General features: G+C 28.4%; 1 protein-coding gene across 2 annotated transcripts; it reads left to right on the top strand.

The window, feature by feature from the left end:
- The first annotated feature begins 369 nt into the window (after positions 1–369).
- Positions 370–11407, top strand: LOC119613769 (E3 ubiquitin-protein ligase ariadne-1). 2 transcript variants are annotated; one of them, XM_037969803.1, is made up of 8 exons: positions 370–822; positions 2524–2846; positions 6488–6643; positions 6712–6768; positions 6833–7482; positions 7579–7702; positions 10420–10646; positions 10711–11407. In XM_037969803.1, exons 2-8 carry the CDS (start codon positions 2631–2633, stop codon positions 10790–10792), a joined length of 1512 nt encoding a protein of 503 aa, XP_037825731.1. In that variant the 5' UTR covers positions 370–822; positions 2524–2630; the 3' UTR covers positions 10793–11407. The 2 variants fall into 2 exon arrangements, with proteins under 2 accessions (XP_037825731.1, XP_037825733.1); XM_037969805.1 differs by lacking the exon at positions 370–822 and adding an exon at positions 1114–1219.
- The last annotated feature ends 4718 nt before the right edge of the window (positions 11408–16125 follow it).

The following is a 16125-nucleotide window of genomic DNA, read 5'->3' as shown; positions in this document are numbered from 1 at the left end:
TTTATTTCTTTTTATTAATAAAAAGTACCAAAATATTCCCTTTTGTTTGAAATAGTTCAACATTTTAACATTACATTTTCTCTTAGTGTACAATTCAAACAACTTTGCTTATGAAAATGCAACCCTGTTCATTATAACAACTAAACACATCTGTGATTATAGCCATGACAACTCTGTTTTAGTTTTTTCTTCTTTCATTTGCTTTTCCACAAATTCTTATTGTCTTAATGAACACTAGCTGTCTCTGTCACTCTCATACATTTTCCCTTTTGAACAAAAAGAGTTAATCATATTTTCCTTTTATAAAAATTTTCTATTTCTCTTTTTCTGCCTTACAACAAACATACACACACACTCTTCTATTTTATTATCATTTGTTTTATAAAGTTTACAAAGAAAGTTCGTCGCAGTTTGCTGCGTTCGTTGCGAGAAAAACTGGAATTTTTCTTTGGGTACTTTTTGTTTAAAATAAAATTTCCTTTATAAATTAAAAAGCTATAAAAATTATTTGCACAAAATAACAAAAAGAAAATAAATTGCATAAAAAGCAAAATTTTAAAAGCAGTGTATGAAAAAAAAAACGTGCAAGTGTTAAAAGAAAAAGAATTTTAGTTAAAGGAAAAAAAAATTATAAAGTTAAAAATTGAAATTTAGTTTTCAAAGTGTAAAAGTTCACAAATTAAAAGGAAAATTGAATTAAAGTTGAAGAAAAAAGAAAATTTCAACGTAAAATACGCAATTACAAAATTTTAGCAACGAATTATTAACAAATTTATACCAATAACATTAAAATAAACAAAAATATACAATTTTCCATAAAAGGTGGGTATTTTTTAAATAAAATGTAGATTTCTTTTTTAAAAAATTTTAAGGAAAAAGCAGAAAATTTTCCCAATTTTTTTTTTTTTATTCTATAAAAATTTTTATTTTTCTTTGTTTTTCCCATTGCTCTACAAAATCCAATAAGTTTTCTTTGCCCATAGTAAAGAAAGAGATAACTAGTGTTTTTTTTTTATAAAAGTATAACCAATATGTCATTCTTATTGGTATTGTTGTTGTTGTTTTCTTTATTATACGAATTGCATTGTGTCAGGCTCTCCTTTTCTTTCTACCCTTTTTTCCCATAATGCAATTTTTCACACATGCATTTTCTTGTACTGCCTTTTCGTAATTGTCAAGTTTTGTAAAATATTTTAAAGAAAACTTCTTAAAATTAAAAGTAAAGTGTTAAATTTTTAATAAATTTTATAATATTTGTAATTTTGCAAAAAGTATGAAGGTCTTATTTGCTGTTTAATATTTTGTTTGTGTTTCTTTTTTGTATTGGCCCCATTTGTTGTGTTAATAGCCTTGAACTTTGTTGTTGGTTATGTGTGTATATTTTTTTTGAATAAATGAGTGCTGGTGTGTGTGTGTTTATTTAAGAGTAATTGGAATTTTTTTTATAAAACATTAAGAAAATTGTTTTATTTAGTTAATTTTTTGTACAATTTATTGTTATTTCTCTTTTTTATTAACGAAAATTTGTTTTTTGGTTATATTGTTTACATCTTTTTATATTTTCCTACTTATTTTTCTCTTGAGGGAGTGTAGTGTGGTTAACTACTATTTTGTGAGTAGCATTTTTTAAACTTTTTTACAAACATAAGTTTTTTCGTAAATTATACTTTTAATAAAAATTTATTTTTAAAAAATGTTTTGCCAAACATGTTTAAAATTTAATTTAATTTATTTTCAATATTAAAAACCCAAATTCTTTTTTTTTTTTTTAATATCTTCTTGTATACCTTAATTTTAAGCGAGTTTTCTTTAACTTTAGCATTGACATTACTAATAAACTGACAAAAGCCAAAACTTGAAGAAAACAACGGCTTTAGATAAATCTATGAAGGCGGCTTAAATTATCCTCTTAGCGAAAAAGCTTAAAGTGTAAAAAATATGTCTTATAATAGTAATATTTTGTTAATTTAACAAAAATTCTAAAAAATGTTAACAACTATACGCTTAATTTTAAACTTTGTTTAAGGTAAACAACTTTTTAAACGACGTTGCTTTTTACTTTTTAAAGGCGGCTTGTCTCAGTAGTTTTACAAACATTGACCTAAGGTTTCTGTTTGACAAAGGAAGTGTGAGTGGCAAAAATTAGACTTTATTTAATAAAAAAGTAGATTTTATATAAATATATAAAACAAATATGTTATACAAGTGATTTTTTAAGATAATAAATCAAAAAGAAAAGGAATTTCTTTAAAATTATTGCAAAAATAACAATAGACCTAGCTATAAAGGCAGCTCATTTTTACACACACAAAAACACAAACAATAAAAATTCGACAAGGTCAAGTGACGTTTGTATTATTGTTTTTACTTTTATTTATGGTTATTTGTTGTATTGTGTATAGTTTTTAAGGGCTTTCGCAAGCTATATTAAACAGCTGTTTATATTTGTGTATAAAATTAAAAACATCTAAAACTACTTAAATTATTAACAATAAAATTTGTGTTTTTTTTTATTTCTTACAGCTTTTGAATTTAGTTTATTTCTCTTCCTACACTACCTCTCTATCGTGCTGCTGTTGCTGCTAGCAGTCTTCTGCTTTTTCAGTTTCTCCCCTTAGTCTTCTTTCATTATGGATTCTGATGAAGATTCCTTTGAAATAGATAATGTTGATTCCGGTAATGTTTCTTCCGGCGATGAGGGTGATGATGATTTTCCTATGGATGATATACCTTCGGTACACGAACGTCAAGCCGATAATGATGAGTACAATTATGAAGTCTATACAACAGATGAAATTGTTTTACATCAACGGGAGATAATCGATGAAGTTAAAATTGTTTTAAAGGTAAGTTAAATGAAGAATATAAAATGGAATGTTAGCTTTAAGGATTAAGTGAAAGAGGGAGGTTTAAGAAGATGAGCATGTTTAGATTATTGATAGATTTTAAACTGTTTTTGATAGATTTCTTTTAAGGAAATTGAAAAGATTTCTTAAAATTCCTATTAGAAAAGAGATTGTTATTGTAATTTTCGAAATATTATGAGTTGATGTGATTCCTATTGGATCAGGATAAGAAGAATATAGTATTTTAATTATTTCAAACAACTTTGTTTAAGTTTTCAACTAGAAATATAAATTCGTACGTCGATTTCTCAAACTTATTTCAAAATTTTTAAAAATTATTAGAAATCTTTTAAAGTTTTGTTTGTTTTCTTTACATTAGTTTTAAAAAGCATTTCTTTCTTGTGTTTGTAACCAAAAATTTCAAAATTAGGTCAAGGATTTTTGTGTATTCTATAACATTTTTGTTTTTTTCCTTTCATACGTTATTGTTTTCCTTTCATTAGTATTTTCTTGTGTGTATGTTTGTTTTAAGTTTACATATTGTGTGTTGATACAAGTATTATTAGGTTTTGTTCACCCTCTATACCATTTACATGTAAACCAGCAAACATTTTGAAAAGTTAAAAAAAAACAAAATGATTTTCAAAATAAAATTTTGCCCAAAGAAACCTATTTTGAATTTTTGTCAAGACAAGCTTTTCAATTCTTTATTAAACAAGATTTTGTAAAAAAAATTGTTTGCTGGGTTTGCTTAGTGTTCACTAATCATTATGTGCAGCTAAAAAACTGTATATTGTTTTAATATCCTGTATTTAAAGCTTTTATAGTGAAGGTTTTAACATTGTATCAAGAGAATTTCAAAGATTTACTTTTTAAAAATAAAAGAAAATCAATAGATTTAATCGGTTACATGAAAAATTCTATAAAAAACCTACAAACTAACAAATAGTTTAAATAGATTAACTAAAAATGGAATTTCCTTACAGTTTGTTACTTTAGTAACTATTCCACATAAGATTGCCTTTGCATTATAGTATTTCTATAACAACATGCATGCATTTCATGAATATTTGTTTGCCTCTTTACTATAACAAAACAATTCCCTTAACAACCTAAAAAACAATAAAAAACCTTCAATGTAATAATTATAACATAAAAAAAATTGCTAAATACAGCTGTTAAAAAAAGAAACAAACTGTTACCCCGCGCCATCATCACAACAACAACACTTCTACCATACAATATAAAAATTCTTATAGAAAAGCTTTAAAAAAAAAACACGAAAGAAAATCTAGGGAAAGACGTTGTTGCATTATGATGACTATGATGATGGCATGTAATACTTATAATAAAAATGCAAAAATTGATTGATGTTGTTTTTATTTCCTCTCCACCTTAACAAAGGAAAAATACTACATTTAGTTTTATTATTGTTATTACCACAAGGTCATTTAAATGCAATTTTTGCTTTACAATTTTTTAGTTTCCACCAAAAAGTCATAAAACTTTAGCAAAAAAAAAATTGCAATACCTTTTTATAATTAATATTTGTAATCAGCTATATTTTCCTATTTAAATTTTTTCTTTGACTCATTGTAAATTTCTATAGAAATATTTTAATATTTTTACTTTTTATTGTAATTTATTTTTCTAGATTATTTATTTATTTTTATAATTGAAACTTTACGCTTTATAAATATTATTTAAAAAGGTGTTAATTTTAAATTATTTATTATTAAAATTAGGTCATGACTCACCAATCACAACAAATGACAAGATAAGACTAAGGTAGAGGACATATGAGACTATAGACTAGACTAGAGGACACGCTAGACTATAGAGTAGACCATAGACTACAATATATACTATAGACTAGACTATAGACCAGATTATTGACTAGACTATAGACTAGAATATGTAGTATACTATAGACTAGAATATAGACTAGACTATAGACTATATTCTCGACTAGAATATAGAATAGACTACAGACTAGACTATAGACAAACTAGACTAGACTATAGACTAGACTATAGACTAGACTATAGACTAGACTATAGACTATAGACTAGACTATAGACTAGACTATAGACTAGACTATAGACTAGACTATAGACTAGACTATAGACTAGGCTATAGACTAGACTATAGACTAGACTATAGACTAGACTATAGACTAGACTATAGACTAGACTATAGACTAGACTATAGGCTAGACTATAGACTAGACTATAGATTAGACTATAGACTAGACTATAGACTAGACTATAGAGAGGACATACTAGACTATAGACTAGACTAGAGGACACACAAGATTATAGAGTAGACCATAGACTAGAATATATACTATAGACTAGATTATAAACTAGACTATAGACAAGACTATAGACTATACTATAGACTAGACTATAGACTAGACTATAGACTAGACAATAGACTAGACTATAGACTAGACTATAGACTAGACTATAGACTAGACTATAGACTACACTATAGCCTACACTATAGACTACACTATAGACTACACTATAGACTACACTATAGACTAGAGGACACACAAGATTATAGAGTAGACCATAGACTAGAATATATACTATAGACTAGATTATAAACTAGACTATAGACAAGACTATAGACTAGACTATAGACTAGACTATAACTAGACTATAGACTAGACTATAGACTAGACTATAGACTAGACTATAGACTAGACTATAGACTAGACTATAGACTAGACTATAGACTAGACTATAGACTAGACTATAGACTAGACTATAGACTAGACTATAGACTAGACTATAGACTAGACTATAGACTAGACTATAGACTAGACTATAGACTAGACTATAGACTAGACTATAGACTAGACTATAGACTAGACTATAGACTAGACTATAGACTAGACTATAGACTAGACTATAGACTAGACTATAGACTAGACTATAGACTAGACTATAGACTAGACTATAGACTAGACTATAGACTAGACTATAGACTAGACTATAGACTAGACTATAGACTAGACTATAGACTAGACTATAGACTAGACTATAGACTAGACTATAGACTAGACTATAGACTAGACTATAGACTAGACTATAGACTAGACTATAGACTAGACTATAGACTAGACTATAGACTAGACTATAGACTAGACTATAGACTAGACTATAGACTAGACTATAGACTAGACTATAGACTAGACTATAGACTAGACTATAGACTAGACTATAGACTAGACTATAGACTAGACTATAGACTAGACTATAGACTAGACTATAGACTAGACTATAGACTAGACTATAGACTAGACTATAGACTAGACTATAGACTAGACTATAGACTAGACTATAGACTAGACTATAGACTATACTAGACTATAGACTAGACTATAGACTAGACTATAGACTAGACTATAGACTAGACTATAGACTAGACTATAGACTAGACTATAGACTAGACTATAGACTAGACTATAGACTAGACTAGACTAGACTATAGACTACTATAGACTAGACTATAGACTAGACTAAAAACTAGACTGTAAACTAGACTTTACTAGAGACCAGACTAATCTATTTAAGTTTATTTATTCAGTTAAATTATGTTTAAATTGATGTTTTGTTTTCTTTTATTTTCAGCTCCCTCCAACCATAACACGAATGCTATTAAATCATTTCAAATGGGACAAAGAAAGACTTTTAGAAAAATATTTCGATGGCAATGTAGAGGATTTATTTAAACTGGCACATATTGTGAATCCCTTCAATAAACCAGCCAATGCTAATAAACAAAAGGTTTACTTTAAACAAATATTTACTTTAAATTAACTTTAATTATACAACTTCCCCGTCTCCCTTTGTAGAATTCAAAAAATACTGCAGAAGAATGTGAAATTTGTTTCTCACAATTGCCCTCAGATGTAAGTAAATAAACTTAAAGTTAGTTTGTTAATTAATTAAATATATATTTTTTTGTGCATTTAGTCCATGGCTGGTTTGGAATGCGGTCATCGTTTCTGCTTAACCTGCTGGCGTGAATATCTAACAACGAAAATCGTTACCGAAGGTCTAGGTCAATCGATATCGTGTGCAGCTCACGGCTGTGATATTTTAGTGGACGATGTAACCGTAACAAAACTGGTAACAGACCCCCGGGTACGTGTTAAATACCAACAACTCATAACAAACTCTTTTGTCGAGTGCAATCAATTGTTACGCTGGTGTCCGTCCGTTGATTGTACCTACGCAATCAAAGTGGCCTACTATGAATCACGGCCAGTGCGTTGCAAATGTAATCATGAATTCTGTTTTGCTTGCGGCGAAAACTGGCACGATCCGGTCAAGTGTCGTTGGTTAAAGAAGTGGATTAAGAAGTGTGACGATGATTCAGAGACAAGCAATTGGATTGCGGCCAACACCAAAGAGTGTCCCAAGTGCAATGTAACGATTGAAAAAGACGGCGGCTGTAATCATATGGTCTGCAAGAATCAAAATTGTAAACATGATTTCTGTTGGGTTTGTTTGGGTTCATGGGAGCCGCATGGTTCGTCATGGTACAATTGCAATCGTTACGATGAAGATGAAGCCAAAGCAGCACGTCATGCTCAAGAGAAATTTAGATCATCATTAGCAAGGTAGTTGAGATGTTTTATTTTGTATTAATTTATTTGTATGTTTTTTAAATTGGTTTTAACTTTGATATAAAAATGATTTTCTGTTTTTATTTTCAGATATTTACATTATTATAATCGTTATATGAATCATATGCAATCTTTAAAATTTGAAAATAAATTGTATGCCTCTGTTAAACATAAAATGGAAGAAATGCAACAACATAATATGTCATGGATTGAAGTGAGTAAAAATTTATGTTTATAAAGATGTTTAGCGTTTAGTCTTGTCTATATTCTAGTTTTGTCTATAGTCTAGTCTATAGTCTAGTCTATAGTCTAGTCTATAGTCTAGTCTATAGTCTAGTCTATAGTCTAGTCTATAGTCTAGTCTATAGTCTAGTCTATAGTCTAGTCTATAGTCTAGTCTATAGTCTAGTCTATAGTCTAGTCTATAGTCTAGTCTATAGTCTAGTCTATAGTCTAGTCTATAGTCTAGTCTATAGTCTAGTCTATAGTCTAGTCTATAGTCTAGTCTATAGTCTAGTCTATAGTCTAGTCTATAGTCTAGTCTATAGTCTAGTCTATAGTCTAGTCTATAGTCTAGTCTATAGTCTAGTCTATAGTCTAGTCTATAGTCTAGTCTATAGTCTAGTCTATAGTCTAGTCTATAGTCTAGTCTATAGTCTAGTCTATAGTCTAGTCTATAGTCTAGTCTATAGTCTAGTCTATAGTCTAGTCTATAGTCTAGTCTATAGTCTAGTCCATAGACTAGTCCATAGTCTAGTCTATAGTCTAGTCTATAGTCTAGTCTATAGTCTAGTCTATAGTCTAGTCTATCGTCTAGTCTATCGTCTAGTCTATAGTCTAGCCTATAGTCTACTCTATAGTCTAGTCTATAGTCTAGTCTATAGTCTAGTCTATAGTCTAGTCTATAGTCTAGTCTATAGTCCAGTCTATAGTCTAGTCTATAGTCTAGTCTATAGTCTAGTCTATAGTCTAGTCTATAGTCTAGTCTAGTAGTCTAGTCTAGTAGTCTAGTCTATAGTCTAGTCTATAGTCTAGTCTATAGTCTAGTCTATAGTCTAGTCTATGATCTAGTCTATAGTCCAGCCTACTGTCTAGTCTATAGTCCATTCTAATATCTATTCTATAGGCTAGTCTGTATTTTATTATATAGTCTAGTCTATAGTTAGTCTATAGTCTAGTCTATATTCTAGTCTATAGTCTAGTCTTTAGTCTAGTCTATAGTCTAGTCTATAGTCTAGTCTATAGTCTAGTTTATAGTCTAGTTATAGTCTAGTCTATAGTCTAATCTATAGTCTAGTCTATAGTCTAGTCTTTAGTCTAGTCTATAGTCTAGTCTATAATCTAGTTTATAGTCTAGTCTATAGTCTAGTTATAGTCTAGTCTATAGTCTAATCTATATTCTAGTCTATATTCTAGTATATAGTCTAGCTTATAGTCTAGTCTATAGTCTAGTCTATAGTTAGTCTATAGTTAGTCTATAGTCTAGTCTATAGACTAGACTATAGACTAGCTTATAGTCTAGTCTATAGTATAGTCTATAGTCTAGTCTATAGTCTAGTCTATAGTCTAGTCTATAGTCTAGTCTATAGTCTAGTCTATAGTCTAGTCTATAGTCTAGTCTATAGTCTAGTCTATAGTCTAGTCTATAGTCTAGTCTATAGTCTAGTCTATAGTCTAGTCTACTGTCTAGTCTACTGTCTAGTCTATTGTCTAGTCTATAGTTTAGTCTGTAGTCTAGTCTATAGTCTAGTCTATAGTCTAGTCTATTGTCTAGTCTATAGTCTAGTCTATAGTCTAGTCTATAGTCTAGTCTAGTCTAGTCTATAGTCTAGTCTATAGTCTAGTCTATAGTCTAGTCTATAGTCTAGTCTATAGTCTAGTCTATAGTCTAGTCTATAGTCTAGTCTATAGTCTAGTCTATAGTCTAGTCTATAGTCTAGTCTATAGTCTAGTCTATAGTCTAGTCTATAGTCTAGTCTATAGTCTAGTCTAGTCTATAGTCTAGTCTATAGTCTAGTCTATAGTCTAGTCTATAGTCTAGTCTATAGTCTAGTCTATAGTCTAGTCTATAGTCTAGTCTATAGTCTAGTCTATAGTCTAGTCTATAGTCTAGTCTATAGTCTAGTCTATAGTCTAGTCTATAGTCTAGTCTATAGTCTAGTCTATAGTCTAGTCTATAGTCTAGTCTATAGTCTAGTCTATAGTCTAGTCTATAGTCTAGTCTAGTCTATAGTCTAGTCTATAGTCTAGTCTATAGTCTAGTCTATAGTCTAGTCTATAGTCTAGTATATAGTTTAGTCTATAGTCTAGTCTATAGTCTAGTCTATAGTCTAGTCTATAGTCTAGTCTATAGTCTAGTATATAGTCTAGTATATAGTCTAGTCTATAGTCTAGTCTATAGTCTAGTCTATAGTCTAGTCTATAGTCTAGTCTATAGTCTAGTCTATAGTGTAGTCTATAGTCTAGTCTATAGTCTAGTCTATAGTCTAGTCTATAGTCTAGTCTATAGTCTAGTCTATAGTCTAGTCTATAGTCTAGTCTATAGTCTAGTCTATAGTCTAGTCTATAGTCTAGTCTATAGTCTAGTCTATAGTCTAGTCTATAGTCTAGTCTGTAGTCTAGTCTATAATCTACTCTATAGTCTAGTACATAGTCTACTTTAATATCTATTCTATAGTCTAGTTTGTAGTTTATTCTATAGTCTAGTCTATAGTCTAGTTTATAGACTAGTCTATAGTCTAGTATATAGTCTAGTCTATAGTCTAGTCTATAGCCTAGTATATAGTCTAGTCTGTAGTCTAGTCTATGGTCTAGTCTATAGTCTACTCGATAGTCTAATCCTTAACCTAGTCTACTGTCTAGTATAACTAGTAATTTATCTAGCTTTTTGGGGTCTTTTGTTAATTGATTTTTCGACTTTTACTCTTCCAGGTGCAATTTTTGAAAAAGGCCGTTGATATTTTATGCCAATGCCGTCAAACACTCATGTATACGTATGTTTTTGCGTATTATTTGAAAAAGAACAATCAATCAATGATATTCGAAGATAATCAAAAAGATTTAGAATCTGCCACTGAAAAATTATCAGAATATTTGGAACGTGATATAACATCAGAAAATTTAGCTGATATTAAACAAAAAGTTCAAGATAAATACAGGTAAGTAAAATAAATCTTTTAATATAAAAAGAAAAATTTTAATTTTTTTTCTTTTTTCTGGCAGATACTGTGAAAAAAGGCGTAAAGTACTTTTAGATCATGTACATGAGGGCTATGAAAAAGATTGGTGGGAATATTTGGAATGACGAGATATTCCATCAACGGCTCGTAAGCGATGTAGTGGTAATAAATTCAAAAGAAATTCATTATAATTATAAAAAAACAACAAAAATAATAATTTAAACAGAAACCACACATTTTACTATAAAAAAAAAAACAAACAAAAAACCCCAAAAAAAATCTAAAAAAAAAACTTAAATATAAAACAAAATATAATAGTTATTAAACAAAAAAACAAATACAACAAAACGCCAACAAAAATATTAATTATTATTACAACAATTAATAAGTTTTTTTTGGTCCTTTTTAAAAACATAACAAAAGAAAAAGAATTTTAAAACCTGAAATTAGAAAATGAAAAAAATTTGAAAGTTAAAAAAGAAAAAATCACTTGGTTAAGAAACTTTGGTGGTTTATTAAAATTAAATGTTATAAATATTTAAACTCAAATTGAGCTGCGCAGGTCCTTTAAATAACTCATTAATGCTTAGCATTATTTAAATTTAAATTATTTCGAAAATTATTTAGCAAAAACCAAGTGATTTAGAATAAAATTTGTTATTAAAAAAAACTGGCGAATTAAGCAAAAGCAAACAAAAGAAACTTAAATTAAAGCTTAAAACATATTTTATTATTATTAATTTTTTTTCTTCTTTTACTACTACCACTTATCTTATTACTATTATTGTTTTTATAAGTAATTTTAATTATTTTCTCTTTTTTAACATTTAAATTTTTTTTTATTTTTTAAGTACTTGACTTTATTTTTTAAAAAAACAGGATTTTTTTTAATTTTTAATATTTTTCTTTTAAAATTAATTTTAAATTTGTTGCTTAAAAAAAAAAACAATTTTAAATTACAACTTCTTATGCCCTCACCCTGCCTTGGCCACATTTTATTCTCTTGTCTTTAACTCTCTCTCTCTCTCTCTTTAAAACTTTATTTTCCTAGGCTATAAATTATAAACAAATTTCATGGTCTTCGTTGCTTTAAATTAAAAAAAATATAATGTAAATAGTTTTCTCTTAAAATATATTTAAAAAACCAAGAAAAATACAAAAAAAAAATTAAACAAAAAATCTTTAAAGAAACAAAAAAATTAAAAAAAAATAAATTAAATTGTATAAAAATTAAAAAAAAATAATAAAAACAAAAATGTTGTTTAATTAAGGCAAAAAGTTGCCAAAAAAACGTAAGAAAAATTAAAAAAAAAAAAAATTCAGAAATTTTTAATTTTAAAATGTATTAGGATTTAAGAAATTTGTAATATTTTTGTGATAACAGGACAACAGTACATCTATTAGTATAAGCATAACTTAAATTTGTATCAAATTATAAGAAAATTGTATTAGCTTTAGTTACCAGGAGAGCAGAAGTAATGAAATTAACAAAATCTAACTGAAAAGCAGAAATATTGTTATATTAAGGTAGCAGGAGAGCAGAATTATTCAAATATTATTATCAAACTACCAGGAGTAATGAAATTAGCGAAATCTAACAGGAAAACAGAAGTATTGATATTTAAACTAGCAGGAGAGCAGAATTACTCAAATATTATTGTCAAACTACCAGGAGTAATGACATTAATAAAATCTAACAGGAGAGCAGAAAAATTTAAATATTAAGGTAACAGGGGAGCAGAATTACTCAAATATTATTGTCAAACTACCAGTAGTAATGAAATTAACTAAATCAAACAGAAAAGCAGAAAATTTGATATATTAAGTTAGCAGGAGAGCGGAATTACTCAAATATTATTGTCAAACTACCAGGAGTAATGAAATTAACTAAATCTGACAAGCAGAAATATTGTTATATTAAGGTAGCAGGAAAACAGAAAAATTGAGATATGAAGATAGCAGGAGAGCAGAATTACTCAAATATTATTGTCAATCTAACAGGAGAGCAGAAAAATGTATATATTAAGGTAGCAGGAGCGCAGAATTACACAAATATTATTGTCGAACTAGCAGGAGTAATGTAATTAACAAAAAGGAGCACAGAATTATTAAAATATTATTATCAAACTACCAGGAGAGCAGAAATAATTAAAATTGTGAAATTTTCTCTATACTGTTTAACAGAAGAGCAGATATATGTATTGCGAATAATAGCCAAAAGCTAGCAGGAGAGCAGAAGTATTACAAATAATAGTCAAAAGCTAGCAGTCTAGCAAAAAGTATTAAAAAATCCACCAGGAGATCAGAAAATTGCAAATTATAGTAAAAATCTACCAGCCGAGCAAAAACTATTAACATTTTCCTTAAAATCTTTCAAGAAAGCAGAAGTAAATTTTGTTTAACAGGAGAGCAGAAGCATTTCAAATGATAATCTCAATCTATCAGGGCATCCAGAAGTATTGCAAATAATAGACAAAATCCTAGCAAAAGAGCAAAAAAGTATTAAAATTTATCTAAAAATTTATCTATGAGAGCAAAAGTATTTAAGTTTTATTAAGAAGTTTATCAATTCTGATTAACAGAAGAGCAGAAATATGGTAAATAATTATATAAATCTACCCAGAGAGCAGAAATATTGCCAAAAATACTCAAAATCTAACAAGAAAATATTAAAAATCCAACAGGCAAGCAGCATTATTTAAGATTATGGTAAAATTTATTGATGTTCCTTACCAGGAGAGCAGATAAGTATTGAAATATTAATGGAAGTTTAATGAATTTTCTTATAATTTAATTATAAATTTTTCGTTTTTTATTACTAGGAGAGCAACTGTATTGAAATAATATTGTAAACCTAACAGGCGAGCAGAATTATTTAAGAATATTGAAACAGTTTTCATGTCCGATTACCAGGAGAACAGAATTATTTAACTGTTACTGTAAATCTATTTAGCAAAAGTAAAGGAGTTTATGAAATATTGGTAAACATACCAGGAGTTAAGAATTATTCAAAATTTAATGTAAACTTTATCGCTACTCATTACTACGAGTGCAGGAGAATTGAAATGATAATGTAAATCTATCAGGCGTGCCGATTTCTTTAAAAATACATCAGAGCAGAAGTAATGTTAATAATAATCTAAAACTTCGAGATCTCAATTATTAAAATATTGTTGTAAGTCTACCAGGAGTTCAGAAAATTTTTTTAAATTATTATAAAATTTGTTTGTTTCTGATTACTAGGAGAGCAGAATTATTGAAATAATATTGTAAACCTAACAGGCGATCAGAATAAATAAGAATGTTGAAAAAGTTTTCGTTTGTGATTAGCAAGCGAGCAGAAATGCTGAAATATTTATCAAGAACTACCAGGAAAGCATAAGTATTGAAAATTTCCTAACAGGAATGCAGAAATGTTTTAAGATCATTTGTTTTCTTTCTTAATACCAGGAGAGCGGTATTATTGAAATACAAATCTACTAGGCGAACATAATTATTTAAAACTATTTGAAACAGTGTTCGTGCTTGATTATCAGGAGTGCCAGAAATAGACTTAATCTAACAGGAGTTCAGTATTAATCAAGATTATTGATAGAATTATCGTTTGGGATTAACAGGAGAGCAGAAGTTTTAAAGTTTTTTGTAATTTCAAGATAACAGTGAAGAGAAAAAGAACAGTTAAGAAAGTTTTGATACAATTACTGGGAGAACAGAAACGGTAAGTGATTATGACTTGAGTTATTTATATATAACAGATGCTAAGAAAATTTACTAAATATTATTAAGCTTGTTAGTAATTCGGAAAATTCTGCAAAATTACAAAGAGATCAGAAGTTTAAAGCAATTAGACTACAAGAAAAATTAGCTAAATTATAGATTAAAGAAATTAGCTGTAAAATAAGTAGATGAGATAGAAGTTTAAGCAATTCAGCTGCATTGTAAGTAGCTGAATTGAAATATGAAGTAATTCAGCTACAAATTAAGCCTCTGAATTGAGGTTTGAAGTAATTCAGCTGCAGGAAATGTAGCTGAATTGAAGAATAATTCAATTCAGCAGCAAGAGAAGTAGCTGAATCGAAGAATAAAGTAATTCAGCAGCAAGAGAAGTAGGTGAATTGAAGAAATAAGCAATTCAGCTGCTTTATAAGCTGGGGAAATAAATATTAAAGCAATTCAATAATTAAAGAAGTAGTTGAATTGAAGATTTCAGCAATTCAGCTGCAGAAAAAGTAGCTGAATTGAAGATTTCAGCAAATCAGCTGCAGAAAAAGTAGCTGAATTAAAGATTTTAACAATTCAGCTGCAGAAAAAGAAGCTGAATTGATGAGTTTAGTAATTCAGCTGCAGAAAAAGTAGCTGAATTAATGATTAAAGCAATTTAATTGAATTATAAGTAGCTGACTTGAAGAATATAATAATTCAGCTGCAAAAAATGTAGCTGAATTGAAGATAAGGGCAATTCAGCTGCATTATATGTAGCTGAATTAACGATTTATGCAATCCAGCTGTATTATATGTAACTGAATTAAAGATTAAAGCAATACTGCTGAAAAATAAGTAACAAAATACAAATTTTAACTAATTCAGCTGCATTATAAATAGCTTAATTAGATTTTAAAGCAATTCAGCTGCATTATTAGAGGCTAAATTTCAAATAAACGCAATTCAGCTAAAATAAAAGTAGCTGAAATAAGTATTAAAGCTGTTCATCTGCATTATAACTAGCTGAATTGAAAATAAAAGCAATTCAGCTATAAAATAAGTAGCTGTATTTCATATTAGGGTTATTCAGCAGCATTAAAAGTAGCTAAATGAAATATTAAAGCAATTCAGCTGCGTTTTTTGAAGCTGAATTAAAAATAAAAGCAATTCAGCTAAACTTCGAGGAGCTGAATTACATTTTAAAGCAATTCAGCAGTAATAAAAGTAGCAGAATTACATGTTAAAGGATTCATCAGTATTGTAAGCTGCTGAATTAATGATTAAAGCAATTCAGCTGCCTTAAAAGTAGCTGAATGAATTATTAAAGCAATTCAGCGGAATTATAATTAGCTGAATAACAGACCCAGGCTGTTCAGCTGCCTTCAAAATGGCTGAATGAGATATTATAGCAATTCAGCAGCATTAGAAGTTGCTGAATTAAGGATTAATTATATTTAGCTTCTTTAGAAGTAGCTGAATGAAATATTAAGCAATTCAGGAGCTTTGTAATTAGCTGAATAAGATATGCAAGCTATTCAGCTAACTTAGAAGCGGCTGAATAAGATATTTAAACAATTCAGCAGCATTATAATTTGCTAAATTAAGGATTAATGGTATTCAGCTACCTTAAAAGTTGCTAAATATTAAAGCAATTCAGCAGCCTTTAGAGTAGCTGAATGGAATTTTAAAGCATTCGGGGACATTTTCCTAAGAATTTCTCGATAGAATTTAAAGACTTTTTTCTTTATTTTTAACT

Source organism: Lucilia sericata, unplaced genomic scaffold (genome assembly GCF_015586225.1).
Source record: "Lucilia sericata isolate MDLA Ls3-8-SP2 unplaced genomic scaffold, ASM1558622v1 Contig002299F_arrow, whole genome shotgun sequence".
In the NCBI taxonomy this organism is placed as follows: domain Eukaryota; kingdom Metazoa; phylum Arthropoda; class Insecta; order Diptera; family Calliphoridae; genus Lucilia; species Lucilia sericata.
This window is presented reverse-complemented; position numbering and strand designations above follow the sequence as displayed.

Coding starts and splice junctions, on each gene's coding strand:
- LOC119613769 (XM_037969803.1), top strand. CDS start 2,631: ATGGATTCTGATGAAGATTCCTTTGAAATAGATAATGTTGATTCCGGT. Junction 6,644..6,711: donor CCAATGCTAATAAACAAAAG/GTTTACTTTAAA, acceptor CTCCCTTTGTAG/AATTCAAAAAATACTGCAGA. Junction 7,483..7,578: donor TTTAGATCATCATTAGCAAG/GTAGTTGAGATG, acceptor TTTTATTTTCAG/ATATTTACATTATTATAATC.